Here is a 19,037-nt window from a genome sequence, read left to right as displayed (position 1 = left end):
CGACAATGTAATTTTTTTCGCACAAATATTTATGACAGAGATTGCTATCAGTTTCAGTCCAAGTGTCCATCATAAACAACGCATAAAAGTACATCAATCCATGCTTTTTTCCCGCTGCTGATTGTTCAACCCCCGAGGCGGATATTTCACTGCAAAAAATTCGTATTTTTCGTTTCAGTATGTTGCTTGCACGCAAATGGCGCGGCTCGGGAATTGGCAGGTTAGAACGGCTGAGCACGCAGTGAAATCGTGCCCGATATCTGTAACTGTGCGCGGACGTCCAGCATTAGCACGAGCGGAGATCATGCCGCACGAGATGGCAATATTTCAGCTACGTTTTCGCGTTTTATGAGCTCGAAGTGCCCAATATCTGAATAATGAATAATTGTCTCGATAATAGCCCGTGTATTCGTGAAATCATGTCGCTAAGTTATAGAAACAATTAATCAAGTTTTATCGCCCGAGAGGAAAAGGCGTGTAGCATTTAAATGAGATTATGCGATAAACGTTCAATCAGAACAGTCAGTTCGCCGTCCGGGTTCTTCGCATAATTTGTCTGATACGGACCAAATTATCAGCGAAGCAATACCTGAATAGTATATGCATATTGAATATTGAAGTTCTTTACCTCCAAGAAGCTCTTGGAATAAATACTTTTTAAACGTTAGGAAGGCCTATAGTACTTGTTCGCCTATAGTAAACTAGCATTTGCAACAGAGGAAAGTTTAAAGTTTATTCTTGTCTCTCATCCTAAAGCTAAACTCTTTTAAGAATGCCCGTGGGCAATATTTTCGGTTGGCGCGGCCGTGGTGTTTTTCATGTGCTAATTATTTTCAGCGCAATTCCGTAGGGAGTCGACGCGCGTGTGTGGTGAGTGAGCGGCCGTGTTATTTGGAAGATTTGAATTGGAAATGGATTCAGTTTGATTTGAATAGATCAATATCAGTATCAAAATCAGACACCTGCGCCTATAGGCGATGTAATAAGAGACATGCAAACTAGGTGGACAGAAATAAGGGATAGCATGAAGTGACTATAATCATGAAAATGAATGAAGCATGTGTCGCTGGTGGAGATGCGCAAGGTGTATACTATAGTCGTTGATCGAATGCAGACCGTAATTAGGGCTGGACACAATGATTCGAGTACTCTAATCTAATAATTTTAATGATTCGAGTCGAGTAGTAAAAGACGATTTTTTTCGAGTTCTGAAGTTATAAGCCGCCCGCAACTGAAAGTTAATTTACTAATGAAATATATAGCTTTGATATTATTTTCCACCGAGGAAGCCTTGAAACCGTGATTGGCCATGTCGCAGCATACGAGACATATTAGAAAGATACTAACGTTCCTGAAAATAACACAATTCCGATGCCATGATCATCCCACAACATTGCCAAGCAGTGCAATGAAATCGTTATGGTCGAAAAATAGCACAAAGTATTTTTAATGTGGCGGATACCAGACGTTATGTTCTTTCCGGGGGTATAAAACGAACACATGTGTAGGGCTGGCTGGGCACAATGATTCGAGTACTCGAATCTGACTCGAGTATTAATTTCAATGATTCGAGCCGAGTAGTAAAATACGATTTTTTTTCGATTACTGAAATTATACGCTTCTCTCCAACGAGAATTATAGTTTCGAAACTAATTTTCAGTGTTGAAGCCTTGTACCTTGATTGGAGGCATCGCAGCATTCGAAACATATAATTCAAAGCTACGAAGGATACTGAACGTAGCACGTTTCCGAAGTCATGATTATCCCACAACATTGTCACCAAGTGGAATGAAATCGGTATGGTCGAAATAATACCAAAGTATCTTTTATGAGATGGATAAAACGCATTATGTTCTCTGTGGTCGCATAAACAGTACATATTTGAATTTGACGTATTACATTCCGTTATGACGTCATTATGTGTGGTACTCGATTACTCGACTCGACTCGAAGCATATTACGTGATTCAGCATCGAATCACTCAGGTACTCGATTTTGCCCAGCCCTACACATGTGTACTTTGACGTGGTATATTCTCTTGTGACGTCATAATGAGTGATACTCGAATACTCGACTCGAAGCCTGATACGTGGTTAAGAATCCAATCACTCAGGTACTCGATATTTCCCAGCCCTACTCGTAACCGAGATCCGAAACGCTCCGTTGTGATGCCACGTTCTGTATCACTGAACGCATATGATTTATCCAGGTTAAGTGAGACAGCACGATGGATTTGGCTAATGAGACTTCGTCTACCTCGCCAACTACGACTGCCGTTGGATCAAATGAGATCGATTTAAAGGCGATTCAGAATGGGCTAGACACCCTTTTTCTGCTGGTGTGTGGATTGTTTGTCCTTTGTGAGTATGACACTGTCTACTAACTAATGTATACTAACGATCAATTATCCCTTTGCCTCACTTCCAGTCATGCAAGCAGGCTTCGCGTTTCTTGAGGCCGGATCTGTCCGCGCCAAGAACACAACCAACATCATTTTGAAGAATGTCGTCGACGTCTGTACGTATCGCTCATTATTCGTAATATAGCCTACTCTGATTTAAATTCTCGCGAAGCAATCCCTTTACAGAATTCTGACTGTTTATTGAGCAAAAAGTCAGGTTCATTTGGTGTTACGGTTATTGATATACAACGGTAATTCCAATTATCTACTTGTTGATGAAGATTACAACTGGCGACTTTCAGCCGAAAATATCTGGGTTTATTTCAATATGAATATAATATTCACTTGGAGCGAGTCTACAAGGCGTGCTCATCTTGATTTTATTGGGAGCGTCGTAGTAACTGCTCAGAAAACGAGTCAACACACGTACATATTGGATAAATAGCAAACAATCAATCAAGCAATCAAATCAATATAACTATTTTACAATACCGTCAAAGATTGCGTACAAATAAATGCACCACCGTCAATAATAGCATACAAAAATGAGATCCCGTGAAATAATACTTCGGGACTATAAGAAAATGCATCGATTGCGAATGACTTATGATGACGCACGGTACCTTGTCAGGGATGGCTGCGTTGACATATTGGTCTATCGGCTGGGCGTTCGCGTACGGGGAACCTGGGAACGCCTTTATCGGACACAACTATTTCTTCGCGAGCAACATCGACAACTCATTCGACGGGACTGGCAGCGTGGTCAGATTTCGCGTTTTCTCTCGCATCACATTTTCAAGTTACATAATATCGAATTGTAGCGAGCGAATGTAATGAGTTCAAACGTTGCTCCAGGGCGATACCGGCACAGCGGATGGATACTACGTCAATTGGTTTTTCCAATTCGTATTCACGGCGACCGCATCGACCATCGTATCTGGCGCCATGGCCGAGAGAACCGAATTCAAGGGGTACCTTGGATACTGCTTCTTTTTGACTGCTTTCGTCTATCCGGTAGTGTCGCATTGGGGTTGGTCCGCTGATGGATGGCTCCAGAATGGGCCAAGTAAGCTCCTAGTCTATGTGTATTTCCACTAGCGATGTACGATTGATTTTTGGTGGTCCAGATCCAATCACGTTCCGTAAAAAATGTAATCCGGATCCTGTTTCCGTCTTAAATGTTAAAATCCGGATCGGATTACACAAGTTCAAGTTCATACGAAACATCTTAGTACACAAGCAGAAAGTCACTTTCTCGCATTAGAAATCTGAAATCCTGTCATGGACCGGATCCTGCACTTGAGCAAAAAGTGGGATTTCGGATCCAATCCTGTGGCCCAAAAACTTGCCGGATTCCTGTCCGGTTAGAATAAAAAGTCCTGATCACGTAGATCTCCAACTTATACTTTTTTACATTCGTTTACTGCTATACCGCAAGGCGATTTATATAATGGAAGTCACTATAGTAAGTGATTGTATTCAAAATCGGCCAGCGAATTCCAATACGCGCCATGATTGCTTGAGCATTTGGATTAAATTTACGGTTAAAGTTGGGATTAAGCTAAATATTAGGGTTCATTTTCGGGTTAGGGCTGCGGCTATGGTTGATTTTGGGGTCGTGTGATCGAGTGACGCGTGCTAAAGTGTCTCGCTCTCATTTTACGATTTCCCTTGTTGTTGTTCGTGGTATTCATTGTGTTAGTCGACTACTACGGTCATTTACACCAGGCCGATATCCTTATTTTTGATCCCGTATCTGCCGAATTGTAGCACGGCCCACTTCTAGGCTTTTTGTGAGACACCGCTCACGCGGATGAGATGGCGAGGAGGAGCCTAGATAAGCCTCCAACACGTAGGTTGGAATTTTGGAGTCGACCTCGGTCGGACGCGAACCCAGAACCCATTTGGTGTTGGATGTGTGGGTTTTCCTTGTGTAGCATACTCAAATGTCTCGGGCAACCATTCAAATTATGTCGGGGAATTCCAATACACATCTATTGCTACAGTAGAAGTAAAATAACGACTGTTTCTCATCAGCACCGTAACTGCCGCACCCCAAACCCCCCAATTGGGGGGCAAGCTCGAAGGGGGCCCAAAATTATTTCGTGAATTAGCATATATCATAAAGTATTTTTTGAAAATTTATGCCAATTTTTCAAAATTTTTTCGTGCTGCGCGCGAATTCAAGAAGTCATTTATCTTTATTATTGGATATTAGGCCATTACCGCGCTACGACCCACCAAGACCTACAATCAAGTTTTAGGCCATATAACATGCGACTCCAAGAAGTGTGCCAGAACGATCGGCAGCGGGAAAACCTTGGCCGAAAAAGGTCTATGCCTTTATGCTGACCGAAGACTGCGTTCAATATATAAAATACACATAGGTTTCATTGTACATAGGCGCCAAAATGACTGACGCCGAATGTTCCTGTCTTTGCAATCTGAACCTCACCAGACAAATACCATCCTGCTGGGAAAACATTTATGCCAGTGAAGAAATACCAATTTGAAATCGTGTGCGTCTCTTAGTTTTACGGGCCATCCCGTTTTCAAGACACTTCACTCAGCTCTACCTGTAAATCTAATTACGTGAGTAGAGAGGAAAATAAATTGATAGCATAATATATATGCAATCGCCGATCTGATTGACCGATTTATCATAAATTATCGAAAGTTTTCGCGCTTCGCGCTGGCTCACAATACAGTACAGATGATTTCGTTACAAACGCGAACAACGTGATGGGGGGGGTCGTTTTATCACCCTATGGGAGCCCAAGACCCACGTTTTTGGGGGCCTGACGAGTTGCTGTTTCGTTCCTGCCAACGGGTATACACCTGAAGATGTTTAATGATTAATGGAGTGGTCCTATACCTTTTCAAACACACCTCACTCAGCTCTACCGGCAAATCTGATTACGTGAGCAGAGAGAAGATAAAAATTGATAACAATATAGGCAATTCCCGATCATACTGACCGATTCAATCATGAATTCTAGAAATTTTTCCGCGCTTCGCGCGCTTAGGCGACAAAAGCTGTTCCACTAAACAAACTCCCAATGAATATGATAAATAGCGGTAACAGTGTATCGCCGGAGGGGGTTCTAAGGGCTTAACCCTATAGGGGGCCCAAGACCAAAGTTTGGAGGGCCTGACGAAGTGCTGTTACGGCCCTGTTTCTCATAGAGTTTCAATAGTCAGGATCACGAATCATAACCGAACTCCAAAACGCAATCTTTAAACTTGTATTGTCACAATCTCGTGACTAAGAGTTGCATTTAAAACGAAAATCAATTCAAAACAACCATGTTTAAAACAAGGCCCTTGTTAAACATGTTTTGTTTTTTGTTTTTTTTGTTTTCGTCGTTTTTCAAGCCATGACATCACGAATATTTGATTGTGACGCCATAGTAGATTGACATTGGCGATTGAACATATAGGGAAAATATAGCTCCTTTGACGAAATATCTACGTACTTTAGCTGTTGAACCGACTAGGGTTCCAACCATCCCATATCGCATATGTCGGCTGTAACGGGTGGTAATTGTCCGTAGTATTATACACCATGTTTTCTGGAAAATATTTACGCAATTATGGCATGATTTTACCACTAAAAGTAACAGTGATTTTTTTAAAGGCCTTTGTTTAAAACACTGTTCAAAACATGTTTTAGATAAAGCGTTTCAAACAACAATGTATTTTATATGCAGCCCTACTTGTGACCATAGTCGACATCATTTTCTAGACGAATTGGTATTCAAGGATTTTGCCGGGTCTGCCATCGTCCACATCACAGGAGGAACAGCGGCCTTCGTTGGCGCCGTTCTGCTCGGGCCGAGAATCGGGAGGTTCGACGCACAAGGGAGGCCCGTCGACAGTCCTGGGCACAGCGTTCCCGTGAGTTTGTTTTCGACTGAAATTGTCATTTACATCAGACCGTAAGCCCATTCCGATCGGGTCAATATTGTCTGACTAAATAATTTTTTTCGGAAATATAAATTATTAGTCGCCTATATAGGAGCGAAGTTATGCATGACTCACGCTTTCACTTTAGATTGCCGCTTTAGGAGCTTTCATTTTGTTCGTCGGATTTCTTGCTTTCAATGGTGGCTCTCAATTGTCCATATCGAATCCGGGGGATGGAGCGGTCGTGTCGCTCGTTTTCGTGAACACAATCATCGGAGGATCGTCTTCCGCGATTTTAGCTTTGCTTGTGTTTAAATTTTGGTATCGCGTCAGGGGAAAAGAAAACTTTTGGTCTCTTCTGATCACAATCAACGCGGGACTAGCAGGTATGTTTTCATCGATTCAACTGTCGCTTGACGCATCATAAGACTCGATCGATTGTAGGGATGGTGTCCATGTGTGCTGGGTCGAACGACATCTATCCGTGGGCAGCATTCGTGATCGGTCTCATAGCAGGGGTTGCGTTTCTGTGCTGGCACAGTCTGATGATCAAACTACAGATTGATGACCCGTTAGACGCCGTTGCGGTTCATTTTGGAGGCGGAATGGCGGGAATTCTGTTGACGCCAATCTTCTCCTTCAACGGTCAAGAGGAAAACGGAGAGTATGTCGGCGGAATCATTTACGGCGGTCATTATAAAGCTTTTCAGGTGATTCTCATGAACCGGGCTTCGATTACTTGTTCAAACCTACATTTTGAATTAGGGTTTCGGTTGGAATTTGGTCGGAGCGTTGACCATCACGGCTTGGACGGCGGCATGGAGTCTGCTTTTGTTTGGTGCTATGAAACTCGTCGGGATTTTGCGAGTAGCAGAAGACATTGAGATCGCAGGCCTTGACGTTGCCAAGCACAACGAACCGGCCTACCCTGTCATTAGCTACCAAGGTTTTCTACCAGATCAAGAAGTCAACAAATGTGAGTTTCTCTCAATATCATAGATTTGAGACATAGGGGCGTGATCCGAGTATGATCCAATTCATTTCAGCGATCGAAGATCTGCGGCTGACCCAAATGGAAAAGCATTGTAAGTTCCATTCAATATCAAGGCTGATTTTTAGATATCAAGTTCGCGTGTCTTGGTTTCTAATGATTGATCGATTGCAGTCGATGAAATACATGTTTTGACCGTTTCAGCGAAGAAGTCTTGAGGTCAACAAGTCGCAGAGGATCAAGGGCGGGCAAACAACGGCTACAATGCTGACGTTGATCAACTTCCAAGAATCTGAATATTCGTCTGCATATATGGTAGCAGACCGGCGTATTAGGAAAAGTCTCTTCGCATCTAATGCTAAAAACGACTTGCCTCCATACGGGCGATAACATTATATGAAAGAATGAGACCGTGTCTTTGTGCGTTTGGTATCTCTTCCGGGCTCGTTCTGTCGTTCATTTATCTTTAATACTATTCTGTATGCTCATTGTTCATAGTAGACGATAAGACTCTAATAACAAATGGTTCACCTTTATATATAACATTGGGAATAGTGCGCAACATGCCCTGGAGCTTGAAATTAGGCACAATGCTAGATAAATCACACCTATTGCATCAAATTTCAAGACTAATGCGGGTATGGAACACCGCTAAAATCGACATATAACAACATGGTTGACTCAACTCTCCAACCAGTAAATAAACTACATAATTCAGATACCATTGTTAAATCATAACTGGGCCAAATCAAAAGTTGCCCAGTGTACTCATTAATATAGCCGAGTAAAAGAAATAAAGAAACTAAATCCTTGTTCTTTATCCGGAGTGGCTTTGGGAGAATAGATAAATAAAGGTATGAGCGCTATACTGGGGCAAGGAAAGGGTATGCCCCGGCTAGGCATTTAGATTATACAAGCACAAAAAATACCGCTATTGCCGCCGCAATTTAGCTAATTTAATTGTTCTGCGTATATGAATGATATTGTATCATTGTCAGTATTGTCGTAGCACAGAATTATAGATGGGACAAGCCGCCAATGATGCGTCTGTATATAGAAAGGCGGCGGTCATACTGTAGCATGTTACGGGCGGTTTCTTATTGGGATATCTTGTTTTGATCCTGAATCGGATATGAACAGCGACAGGCTGACTTCATACAGATGTATTGGTATCGAACAATGGAAACTAATTTCAGTAGCTCGTTGTTTCATAGAAACAATACCGATTTTCATCTTCTACGTTTTTTCTGAGGTCTCCGTGGCCTTTTCGGCATTTAATAAATTGAGTCATTAATTTTCTTTGCGGGCAGGTCTGCGAAAATCGAGTACTTGAGTGCTCGAGTATTATCTTGGGATACTACATTTTGAGATCTTAAAAAGAGGACACTTTTCAAAAATTCTGAAACTACCAGCATCGGACCAGAAAACTGGTGATTACGAAAAATTTTCGACCGAAAGAACTGGGTTGACTAAACACATAAGGTCATCACTTTATCTCGACCCAAAAATTACCCACTTTTTTCGATAAAGTGTGTTGTTATCTAAATAAAATGCCATCACTTTGCCTCGACTCCCGATCTATCCGATTTTGGCGAAACTCTGACGTAGGCTGCGTTGGAGTCGCGTTTTTGATGTCATTTTAATCCTGTTCGCAGAAAAAGAGGACTAATTCCCAAAAAAAGAGGACATTTAAGTGCCCTCTGAGGACACGTGTATTTCTTTGAAAAAAGAGGACAAATCCTCTTAAAAGAAGACGCATGGTAACCCGAATGGAGGCCACATGTGAATTCGCCCTGCCTTTTCTCAAGGAAACTCGATCAGTCTTTGCCAGTAAGCAATAAGCCATTATATTCAGTACCAATCATTATTCGTATGCGCTGACCACGTATGGGCGGGTAGTAAACAACCGAGATGAAACTGTGACATCACAGACTAAAGTGGGTTATGTCATGAAGTAAAGAGGCGGGCGAAGCGTTATTTAATGAAAAATGACGGGGCTAAATCTTTACTTTTCAGGCAACATATTCACATATCGATGACACTCCGACGGAACATCAGAACTTATCCATAAAATGTTATCGATAACATATGTTAAGCGGATGAGTATCGCATGAGTATTAAATGATTTCGAAAATGGCGTTGCCTTTCTTGTCTCCGATAGCTTGGAGGAATAAAACATGTTACGAACAAAATCGGCTTTCGATGAGAGCTGTGATGTTAGTGATACTGCCCAATTACTGGTATTTATTCGAGGAATAAGGCGGGATTTCACGATTACGGAGGAGCTGGCCGCGTTGAGATCAATAAAAGGAACCACAGCGGGGAGCGATATGTTCAAAAAGGTAGGAACATGCATGGTTAAGCTTGGACTGAAGTGGGACCAACTGGTAGGTGTCGCAAGTTATGGTTGTCCTAATCTAACGGAGGAAAATGTCGAACTTTTGAAACAGATCCAAGACGCAGTCACTGAACACGGCACAGGACATACTTTGACATTGATACATTGCATTACACATCAGAATGCGTTGTGCAAGTCGGTGCTAAAGCTTAACCATGTTATCGATGTTGTGACAAGGACAGTTAACTTATCCTAGCACGAAAATTGCATCACAGGCAGTTCAGAGAACTTTTAGAGGAGCAGGAAAATGAACATGGTGACATCATGTGGTGGAGATGTGGTACCGATGGATCAAAAATTGGAAAATGATCGCTGGCCCCGAAATGTTCTGCCGAAAACAGCAGATCTTGTGCTGGCTAAGCACTTTGATACAAGCTCTACCTATCGCGCACATATACATGAATATCCGTCTTTTCAAAAAATATTTATGGACGTTCAAAATTTGTTGCTCGAACGTGTCATCGGTTCCCGCCCGGTGGGTCCAATGACACACGACCCGGGGACCTTTGACACATATACCCTAAAAAACTCAGATGTAACTACTTTTCTTGCTCAGTATTATAATCTAAGCTACAGCAAGCCAAAGAAGAATGTTTGGTCGAAACTGTCAAAAAATAGAATAAATATTAACTCAAATGTTGTCATAAAATCACGTTTCGATTTAGGCTCGGACTTATGAATTTGGGGGCACATACATATTGCTCTAAAATCGAAAGTTTGACTTCCAAATACCTCGTTATAGCGATAAAACATCATATGCAATTATTACATAAAGATTTTCTGTACGTAGGCATGTTTCATTTGGTTCATGATTAGTATGCTTGATTATTTTGCTTCATTTGGCTATTGTATCATCGGTCCCCACCCTACGAATTTTATACATGAATCGAAAAAAAGTCCACTCAAGGAAAGTACTGAAAACAATTATAGGTGTCACGATATTGCCTGATACAAACCCTACACTTCACAATAAAAATGATTGCTGGTTTGTTCGTGTTGAAGGTTACAAAGAAAAATGTACCTGTCGATCTAAATTTAGTTTACACCCCCCAAAACAAAAATCATCTGTGAGAGACCCCATATAGCTCGCGCACGTCGAATTTTTTTGTATGTGAGGAAAGCTTTAGCCAGCATGCAATTGTAGACAAGTTCACGGAGTGTAATCATGGAATCATCATAGAGAATTTTCAAAGTATTTTCGGTCCCAGTGATCCATCGGTACCACATCTCCCCTACCATACAGCTGTCAGATGGCTCAGTCTGGGAAAGGTGCTAAAACGATTTTGGGACTTGAAAGCAGAGATTCAACAATTTTGTGAGATGAAAGGCGAAAGCATTTCGGAGCTCGCAGATATTGAATGGATGGTAGATTTCGCATTTGCTGTTGCAGGAGTATATGGTAACTGACAACCTCCAAACCTACATGAACCTACTAACCGCAAGCAGATCTCATTCGATCTGGCTTTCATTCGATCAGAGGCAACCGCTGCCAAGCTGTTGCAGAGTGTTGCAATTTATACCGCTGATACAGCTGTGATACAGATGTGATACACCTGCTTGCGGGACTATATGATAATATCCAACATTGTGTATTTCACGCCATATTAGGATACGAATAAGACTTCCGATTGCAATGATCACGAGTCTATCTAAGCGCATGTTTAGTTGACTCGAGATGAGATTCATGTAAACCTACTACGATACGTCGAATAAACTGTGTATGAACATTATATCTGTTACGAAGAATATCACGACAGCAACACCAGGACAGCCTCTTAGTTAAGTACCAGACAGCTACAGCCTATATTGGACAACTATTCTGTCTGAGTTATATTCACAGAGACATATCCCTATAAAGTGTTACACTGTTGATGTGATGGCATTGATGAATCGACTTAACACTAAACTGCAGGGCAAGGGCCTTTTCATTCATGAAATGCATAACCTGGTCAAAGCTTTCATGAGAAAGTTACAATTTCTTTCAAGTCAACTACAGAACAACACTGACACTCACATGCAAACCCTAAAAGTGGTAAAATTATCAGCCAATCATCACAGCAGGTACTCATCCACGTTATGGGATTTGCATTGTGAGTTTTCAACAGGATTTGCTGATTGTAAAAAGATTGAGGATGAAATGCACATTGTTCCGCTCCATTTGCATGTAGAGAGGAAAATGCACCCAGTGATGTTCAGATGGAACTCATTGACCTGTCGTCTGACACAGTAGGCCTACTGGAAGAGCACTTCAAGTCAGCACCACTGCTGGAGTTTTACTCGCCTCTCAAGGAAGAAAACTTTCCAAACATGAGGAGACATGCTCAGAAAATATTGGTTATGTTCTGATCAACCTATATATGTGAACAGACATTCTCGGTAATGAAGTTCACCAAATCTACGTACAGATCCTCTCTCACAGATTATTATTATTATTATTATTATTATTACAACAACAGTGGTGCTTATAGCCTGATTAAGGCTTTGTGCTCCACGACATGATAATTCAACGGTTCAATGCATTTCTTCTGGTCTCTTTACTCTGTTTCTTGCACTCTCTCATGCACGCTTCAGCAGTTCGTCGGTTCTATTGCTGCCGAGTCACTGTATTGCTCGGGTCACTGTAGCTGGGCTTTTCACGTCACTGCTTAGCAGTGAGGTCGGCGATGAGGAGCCCATAGAACCTCCGACACATAGCAGTTAGTCCGAACCGGGTTTCGAACCACTGCCATTGGTGTCGTGACGCTGGCGCTTAACCAACTGCGCCACTCGCTTCCCACCTCTCTTACAGATAATCATCTGTCAAATCTGCTTCGTATCTCAACATCAAATTTTCAACCTAACTTTGATGCACTCGTTAAATCTCAGCACAGGTTCGATTTCTCTCAATAATTAAGACTAAGGGACACCAGCATATGAATTCATTTGTTTTGATGCTATATGTTGGGCTGATCTTGTGTTCGATATATACGTGGGAAAACATTGCTTGTTGAGGTATCTTTGCATTTTATCTGAGAGCTATCAAGGGGTCTAACATTCCAAACGCAGCATTTTTCTATCGCGCATCATGACCGAAGTCACAAATCTGAATTTGACGAACCCAGACCAGGACGGGGCTCGTGCACTTTCGGACCAAAATTCCATTTTCTCCGTAAGACTATAGCGAGTTTGGTCCGAAAGAACACGAGCTCCGTAGGTCCGTCAATTACATGATCTGGAATCATATCGCACATGGAAGAAAAATGGCTGAAACTATGTCCGGGGTGGAAAACAGACCTCAAAATTAGGATAAATGATCATTTCTTAGGGTTTTATCGATATAAAATCCCAAAAAATAATGAATACACGATAAGACTAGCGTCTTTGCGTTGAAAAGCACAAGGAAATGCCATGTTGACAATTTGTCAACGTAGGTGCCGAAAGGGTTAACTTTCGGCGCGGCCCGCCAAAATATTATTTGCTTCTCATTTGGCCCGCCGGGTAAAATAATTGCCCACCCCCATAGTATGGGCAAGTGCATGCACAACATTTTTGTGCAGAATTCGAATCCTGCAAAACCGTGCGATACGGATGATCTCATCAGTACCTTTACGTACCAACACTGGCGTAGCCAGGGGAGGGGCGAAAGGGGCGGTCGCCCCCCCCCCCCCAAATTTTTTGAAAATTTTCGTAAAATCAATAGATATTAGAGTATTTTGGGGCAAATGTATGCAACCTAAAAATTTTCTTCGCGCTTCGCGCGATTTAGTGTCCGTTCATGTCTTGATTTTATTATCGATATCACGATAAAAAATTATTCCGCAAATCCCCATTATTGAATTTAGCTGCATTCTCAATTATGAGAATACAACAGTACCAGTAGATACACCAGAGTAGTCCGAGGTCGTTGGGTTGATTGAGTCTGTAGGAGTGTCAGTTCAGTATGGGGGTTGGGGACTGTTAGCTTCGGCAACTTCCGTTCCGGGACACACGAAGATATATAAAGTAGGCTACATGCGACTCCGCAAGGTGCGCTCCCAAAAGGATTGACGACCATAAAACCGACCCATGTATTCCGAAGCCTTCGATATAGATTTTTGGGTGCTTAAATGGCTGGCACCTAATGATCCTGTCCCTGCAATCAGACCCCTCCAACATAAACGCAACTGGCACAAGAAAATATCATCACATTCCGTTAAAAATTGCTAATTTGAAATTGAACGAGTCTGATCAAAGGAGTTTTTTAATTTGGTCTGGTATGTATCAGGAATTTCAATCTTTAAAGTAGCGTCAATCTCTACCAGAGGTTACGCCCAAACCGTGCTTCAACGAAGTAATAAGAATGGACACCACTTGCTCATATGGACGTACCAATATTAGTGATCAAATTCTTTATTTATTTAAAAAACGCGCAACTAGGGCCGAAATTCACACTGATTGTTCATCACTTTATGTCAGCGATTTGGGCTCGTCATTGCAACGACCGCCTATAATACAAGCTATAGTTGGCAACTGGAAGCTTCCATAGAGTATGTGTGTGTGTGTGCGTCTAAGAATCGTATGTATAAAGGGTAGTGATGAAATTGCCTATGGCAGGATGTACGGTTCTGCGAGATGTTCCCACGGGAGAGCTCCCCTAAAGTCATAACCCCCCAACAAAATAAAAATAAATATAATTTTTTTTCTGGCTACGACCTTGCGTGTGCTCGATCTCTTGAGTGGTGACAGCATTCTACGCAAGTCATGAAGTAACAGCAATAAATGACAACTGTCCCGTCCGGCGTCCACCCTCTAGAACAGGGGTGGCCAACCCGTGACCCGCGAGAAGGTTTTGAGAGGCCCGCGGGTTAATTCTCGAAATTACTAATATTATCAAAAAATAAATCACCAAAACCGAATAACCAAAATTTGATCAGCCTGACCGCGAAATTTGGGATTTTGCCGACTAAAATATCAGTTCCGAGTTCCGACGCATTGGCGTAGCCAGGGGCCAGCCACATTTTCGCAGATCGTCGTATATGGCTATATAATGTACAATATTTCGCGCGGCTAGGTCGGGATCCACACCAAGTCTTCATATCATAATTGTTATTGATGTTGATGCGTATTAATATAAGTATTGTTTTCTTACCTATTATCCGGTACGCTCCTATCGGAAGACTAAATAAGATCATCAACATTCAAGTGGCCCGCGCAATGATTCGTAAGTCTCATGTGGCCCTTTGGCCACCCTGCTCTAGAAACTCTAAATAGTCTTGCCGTGTGGTATGAACATATAGCTCAAGATGTATAATTAATTGCCCCCTGAATGTTTGATGACACCAATTCTATCAGCCCTGCCGGTAAATCTGATAATGAAAACGTATTTGCAATATGCAAATACCAATATAATGAACCAATTTCATTCATTAACCATGAAAAATTTGCGCGCTTCGCGCGAAAGTGTTGTCGTCTGGTTTTCCACAATCATCATTTGATCACATCCGTCTGTGAGTGGAATATATATAACGATTGCCCCTGACGTTGTGTTAATCATCCAATAAGCGCCAAAGTCCATCGATCTTACCTATTTTTTCCTTATCTTCAAGGGGGGGGGTCATTTACTTCATCGAATTTTTCGCCCCCCCCCCCCAAATATTTTTTCTGGCTACGCCCTTGCGTACCAATCTATCGCCTTACTACTACAAGCACCGAATTTTGCTAGTTGACAAACTGTATCGCTTCGAAGTATCAAAAGTCATTCACAAATATTTTTCCAATAGTTTGCCTCCTGTGTTTGATGACTTATTCATGCCTGCTAAAAATGTCCACTCCCACTACACGAGATCCTCGTCTAAAAGAAATATCTACTTACCCCCACCCAATAGCAACCTAACAAAGAGTTCTATCGACTATTCGGGACCATCATCTGGAATACATTACCGCCATATATCCGTAAATTACCTTATAATAGATTCAAAAAAGCCATGGCCTACTTGATCACCTCTTGTCGTTACACTAACACGGTTGCCCTACCTCGCCCAGACATTGCTTCATTGATCATTTGCTACCATCGTTTAATTTTTTCTATTTTATTTTTTTAACTGCCGCAATATTTTTTACAACCAGACTGTTTAGAACAGGGGTTCTCAACCTGGGGAGGCGCGGGAGGCTCTCAGGGGGGGCGCGAGATATTTTTGTCAATTTTGTCAATGTCTGTATAAATTGTGACTAAACATGTGTTTCACAACCATTCTGAAGAGACGATTATTGAAGATTAAACTTAATTCGTATTCTAGAAAGCTTGCCAAGCTCAAACTCCAACTGTCGCGCTCGACGGAGTATAGGCTGACTTCAACTTCATTTGAGCAAATTTTTGATATTCTCTGAAGATTCAGAGAAATTCCTACGTGCAAGTCATTCATTACTTCATAGCTTTGGCAGTAGCCAAAATCTCTGTGCGCTAGATAGCTGTTGTTGACAACTGGCGAACTGCACTGCGTAAGACAGACTTAGATGCAATATAGATTGCCCGGTTTCGCCCTCAATTTGGCTATAAATCAACACAGTTTATTTCATTTCCAAAACTGATCAAATTTAGCATGGCAGGACAGAACGACGCCGTGCTCTCTGTAGTCACTGCTAGCATCAGGATTAGTCTCAGTGCAACCTAACTTGAAATTGATTGATGTCCTTTTCAATGTTTTTTTTTTGTTATTTTCCTAGCAGGAATGGAAATCTACCTAGCAGGAATGGGAATCCCCGAGAAATAACAATTCATTCGCATATCTGAAAAATTTTCGCGCTCCGCGCGACAATTTGCACTTCCAGCAACTATTCATAACATTGCCACTCGCGATTTCGGTGCGTACAATAGGCCGTTGTGAAAAGTAAAATAGTCAGGAGTTCACCGGGAATGGATATGGACAGTTTACCATAGGTATTTTGCGTCCAGATCGTTCATTGTGGCTATGCCCTGGAATGCGGCCTTAGGCTACATAAGTAATCGAAATGCGGCCATGATTAGCAAGAAGGTTGTCTACTTCTGTATTAGATGATGTGCTCTTTTTGACATGACGATAAATGTAAGGGGGTCAGGGGGGCGCGATTTTTTTGACCATCGCCAAGGGGGGCGCATGTCAAAAAAGGTTGAGACCCGCTGTTTTAGAGTCAAGTGTACCTGTTTGATGCTGGTGTGGTCAGACTAGACCAGTGGTTCTCAACCGCCGGTCCGCGTCCCGGTGCCGGTCCGCGACGACTTTCCAGCCGGTTCGCGAGGTATTTTGCAATTTCATTACAAAATTTCAAGATGCAATATATTGAAGGCTTGTCCATTGATAAAATAAAATCAATATTAAATATCAATTTTTAAACTCATTCAGAACGTCGCAAAGTAACATATTAGGTCTGGGAGCATGTTCGATTTGACTTGAAGTTCCACCCGTGTAATTTGAGGAAATAGGAGCGACAAGGAGTAATACGAGCTGACTCACTAATCCGCGCAGTTTGCGCGATCATTCGTTTTCGATTCATCTCTTTTGTGAAGGGACGTACCATCACACAATGAAGTTTAGGCTAACATAGGAATCCGGAAAGTGTGCGATAAACTCATCGGTGGGATAACGTTGACCGAAAAAGACTGCCCTTTATTGACCGATAACTTATATATATATATATGTATAATTGTCCATAGGCTCCATCATGGATGGCACCTAATACCACTGTCCTGGCAATCTGTATCCCACAGCACAAATGACAAAGCCCAGAGTAAAATTACTTGCCGGTGAAGAAATACCAATTTGGAATCGTGTGCGTCCTTTAGTTTAGCATGCTTGGGTGATTTCAATATCTAGTCACAATATAACAGACAGTATAGGTGACGAAATATTGACATGCAATGAAGTAATTATTCCAACAGGCCCACCCGAATATGTTTAATTATTATCTATTACGTGTCCGAAATTTTCCAACACGACACCCCAATCAACTTTACCCGAAAATCTGATAATCCTTATAGTATACAAATTTACAGCAATATATATGCAATCAACAATTTAATTGACCGATTCAGTCATGAATTTCCTATTGAAAACTATCTGCATATACTTAGTAAATGTGAATGTGTTCGCAAGTCCTGGCGAAAACAACCAACCCACTGTGGGGTCTGGGGGTGATGCCCCCTAGCTAGAATTTGGCTTATTGCTTTGTGGGGCCCAAGACTACCGTTTTAGGCAATTAGGCTGACGAGGGGCCCTGATTTTGTGGATGGCCAGGTATAGCTGCATAGTCGGGTGTTTTCGGGCGCATTGTATTCATAGTAGGGATCGTATGAACCTCTGATAGGTTCAGATTCGTGTAAAGGCGAACCTTTTTGAAAAGTTCTGTGTGAATGCGATCGTGTACCTATGACGTTACGTGACGTCAAATTGCAAATTCCAACCTTACATGTTTCAGTGAAGTGATATACTAATGTACAGCGACGACTGAGGTCACATTATGCCTCAATGCTGAAGTATCATCTGGAGCAATAACTTCGGGTCATGCTCAAAGTATGTATGTTTGTATAAGTGGTTTTATGGTGCTCGACTAGTAGGGTCTTGTGCACGAGGCCTAAGGGGGCTATAGTTGAATCAGATATGTCTACACAAAACAACAAATTCTACGACTGCAATAACCATGTGCGGATCAGTTTATACATATATTCCAAGGTAAAGCTCACACTGCTACGTTCGGCTACGTTTTTTAAATATTGTCTCTGGTGATCGTATCGAGAACACGTCAGTAGAAAATGTTAGACAGTTTCTGGTACGCTGCACGTTTCGCAGAGACCACTGTCGTGACAACCCATGCGTTGGAGGTGCGAGTTCAATTTACAGTGTCCAGTTTGTACTTTGTAGTCGCAATATAATTGCTGATTCCCTCCGCGACAAATTTCGTGGACGGGGAATGCATAAGAACGGTACGATGCATACGGAGCTACGCAGAGTCTCGATCGATGCCATTTAATTCCGACATCCACTTATCATTGGTATGACTTCATTTCGGGAAGTGACAGAATCGTTCCGTTTTCGTCGTTGCTGAAAGTAGAGAGTCACTAAATAGTTACAAACGGAAAGCTGGATATTTCGAGCAAACTATTGTATCAAAGCAAGTAAAATATTTGAGGTTGGCAAGGTGCATGCTCGATTAGTGCTGATTTTCTATATTGCCAGCGTCATGCATATATGCATATATAGTGGTCCGAAGTTGAAAAGCAAAGAACTTCAGCCAATGCTGTTATGATGTGAAAATTTGTAATATATGAAAAGGGTTCACAGCCTAGAACCTACGAAGGTTCGTTTGTGAACGTGACCCTCTAAATTTCCGAGGTTCACACACAGAACTCG

At 41.9% G+C, this 19,037-nt stretch overlaps 1 protein-coding gene across 1 annotated transcript; it reads left to right on the top strand.

Moving 5' to 3' along the window:
* Positions 1-734: 734 nt before the first annotated feature.
* On the top strand, positions 735-8,118 carry LOC145437812 (putative ammonium transporter 1). Its single transcript, XM_080315111.1, has 11 exons — positions 735-870; positions 2,210-2,360; positions 2,428-2,517; positions 3,033-3,163; positions 3,257-3,467; positions 6,147-6,298; positions 6,456-6,693; positions 6,752-7,017; positions 7,073-7,283; positions 7,354-7,392; positions 7,503-8,118. Exons 2-11 carry the CDS (start codon positions 2,228-2,230, stop codon positions 7,514-7,516), a joined length of 1,485 nt encoding a protein of 494 aa, XP_080171237.1. The 5' UTR covers positions 735-870; positions 2,210-2,227; the 3' UTR covers positions 7,517-8,118.
* The last annotated feature ends 10,919 nt before the right edge of the window (positions 8,119-19,037 follow it).

This window comes from Botryllus schlosseri, chromosome 4 (assembly GCF_051294905.1).
Source record: "Botryllus schlosseri isolate E-star chromosome 4, Bs_hap1, whole genome shotgun sequence".
Lineage (NCBI taxonomy): Eukaryota > Metazoa > Chordata > Ascidiacea > Stolidobranchia > Styelidae > Botryllus > Botryllus schlosseri.
This window is presented reverse-complemented; position numbering and strand designations above follow the sequence as displayed.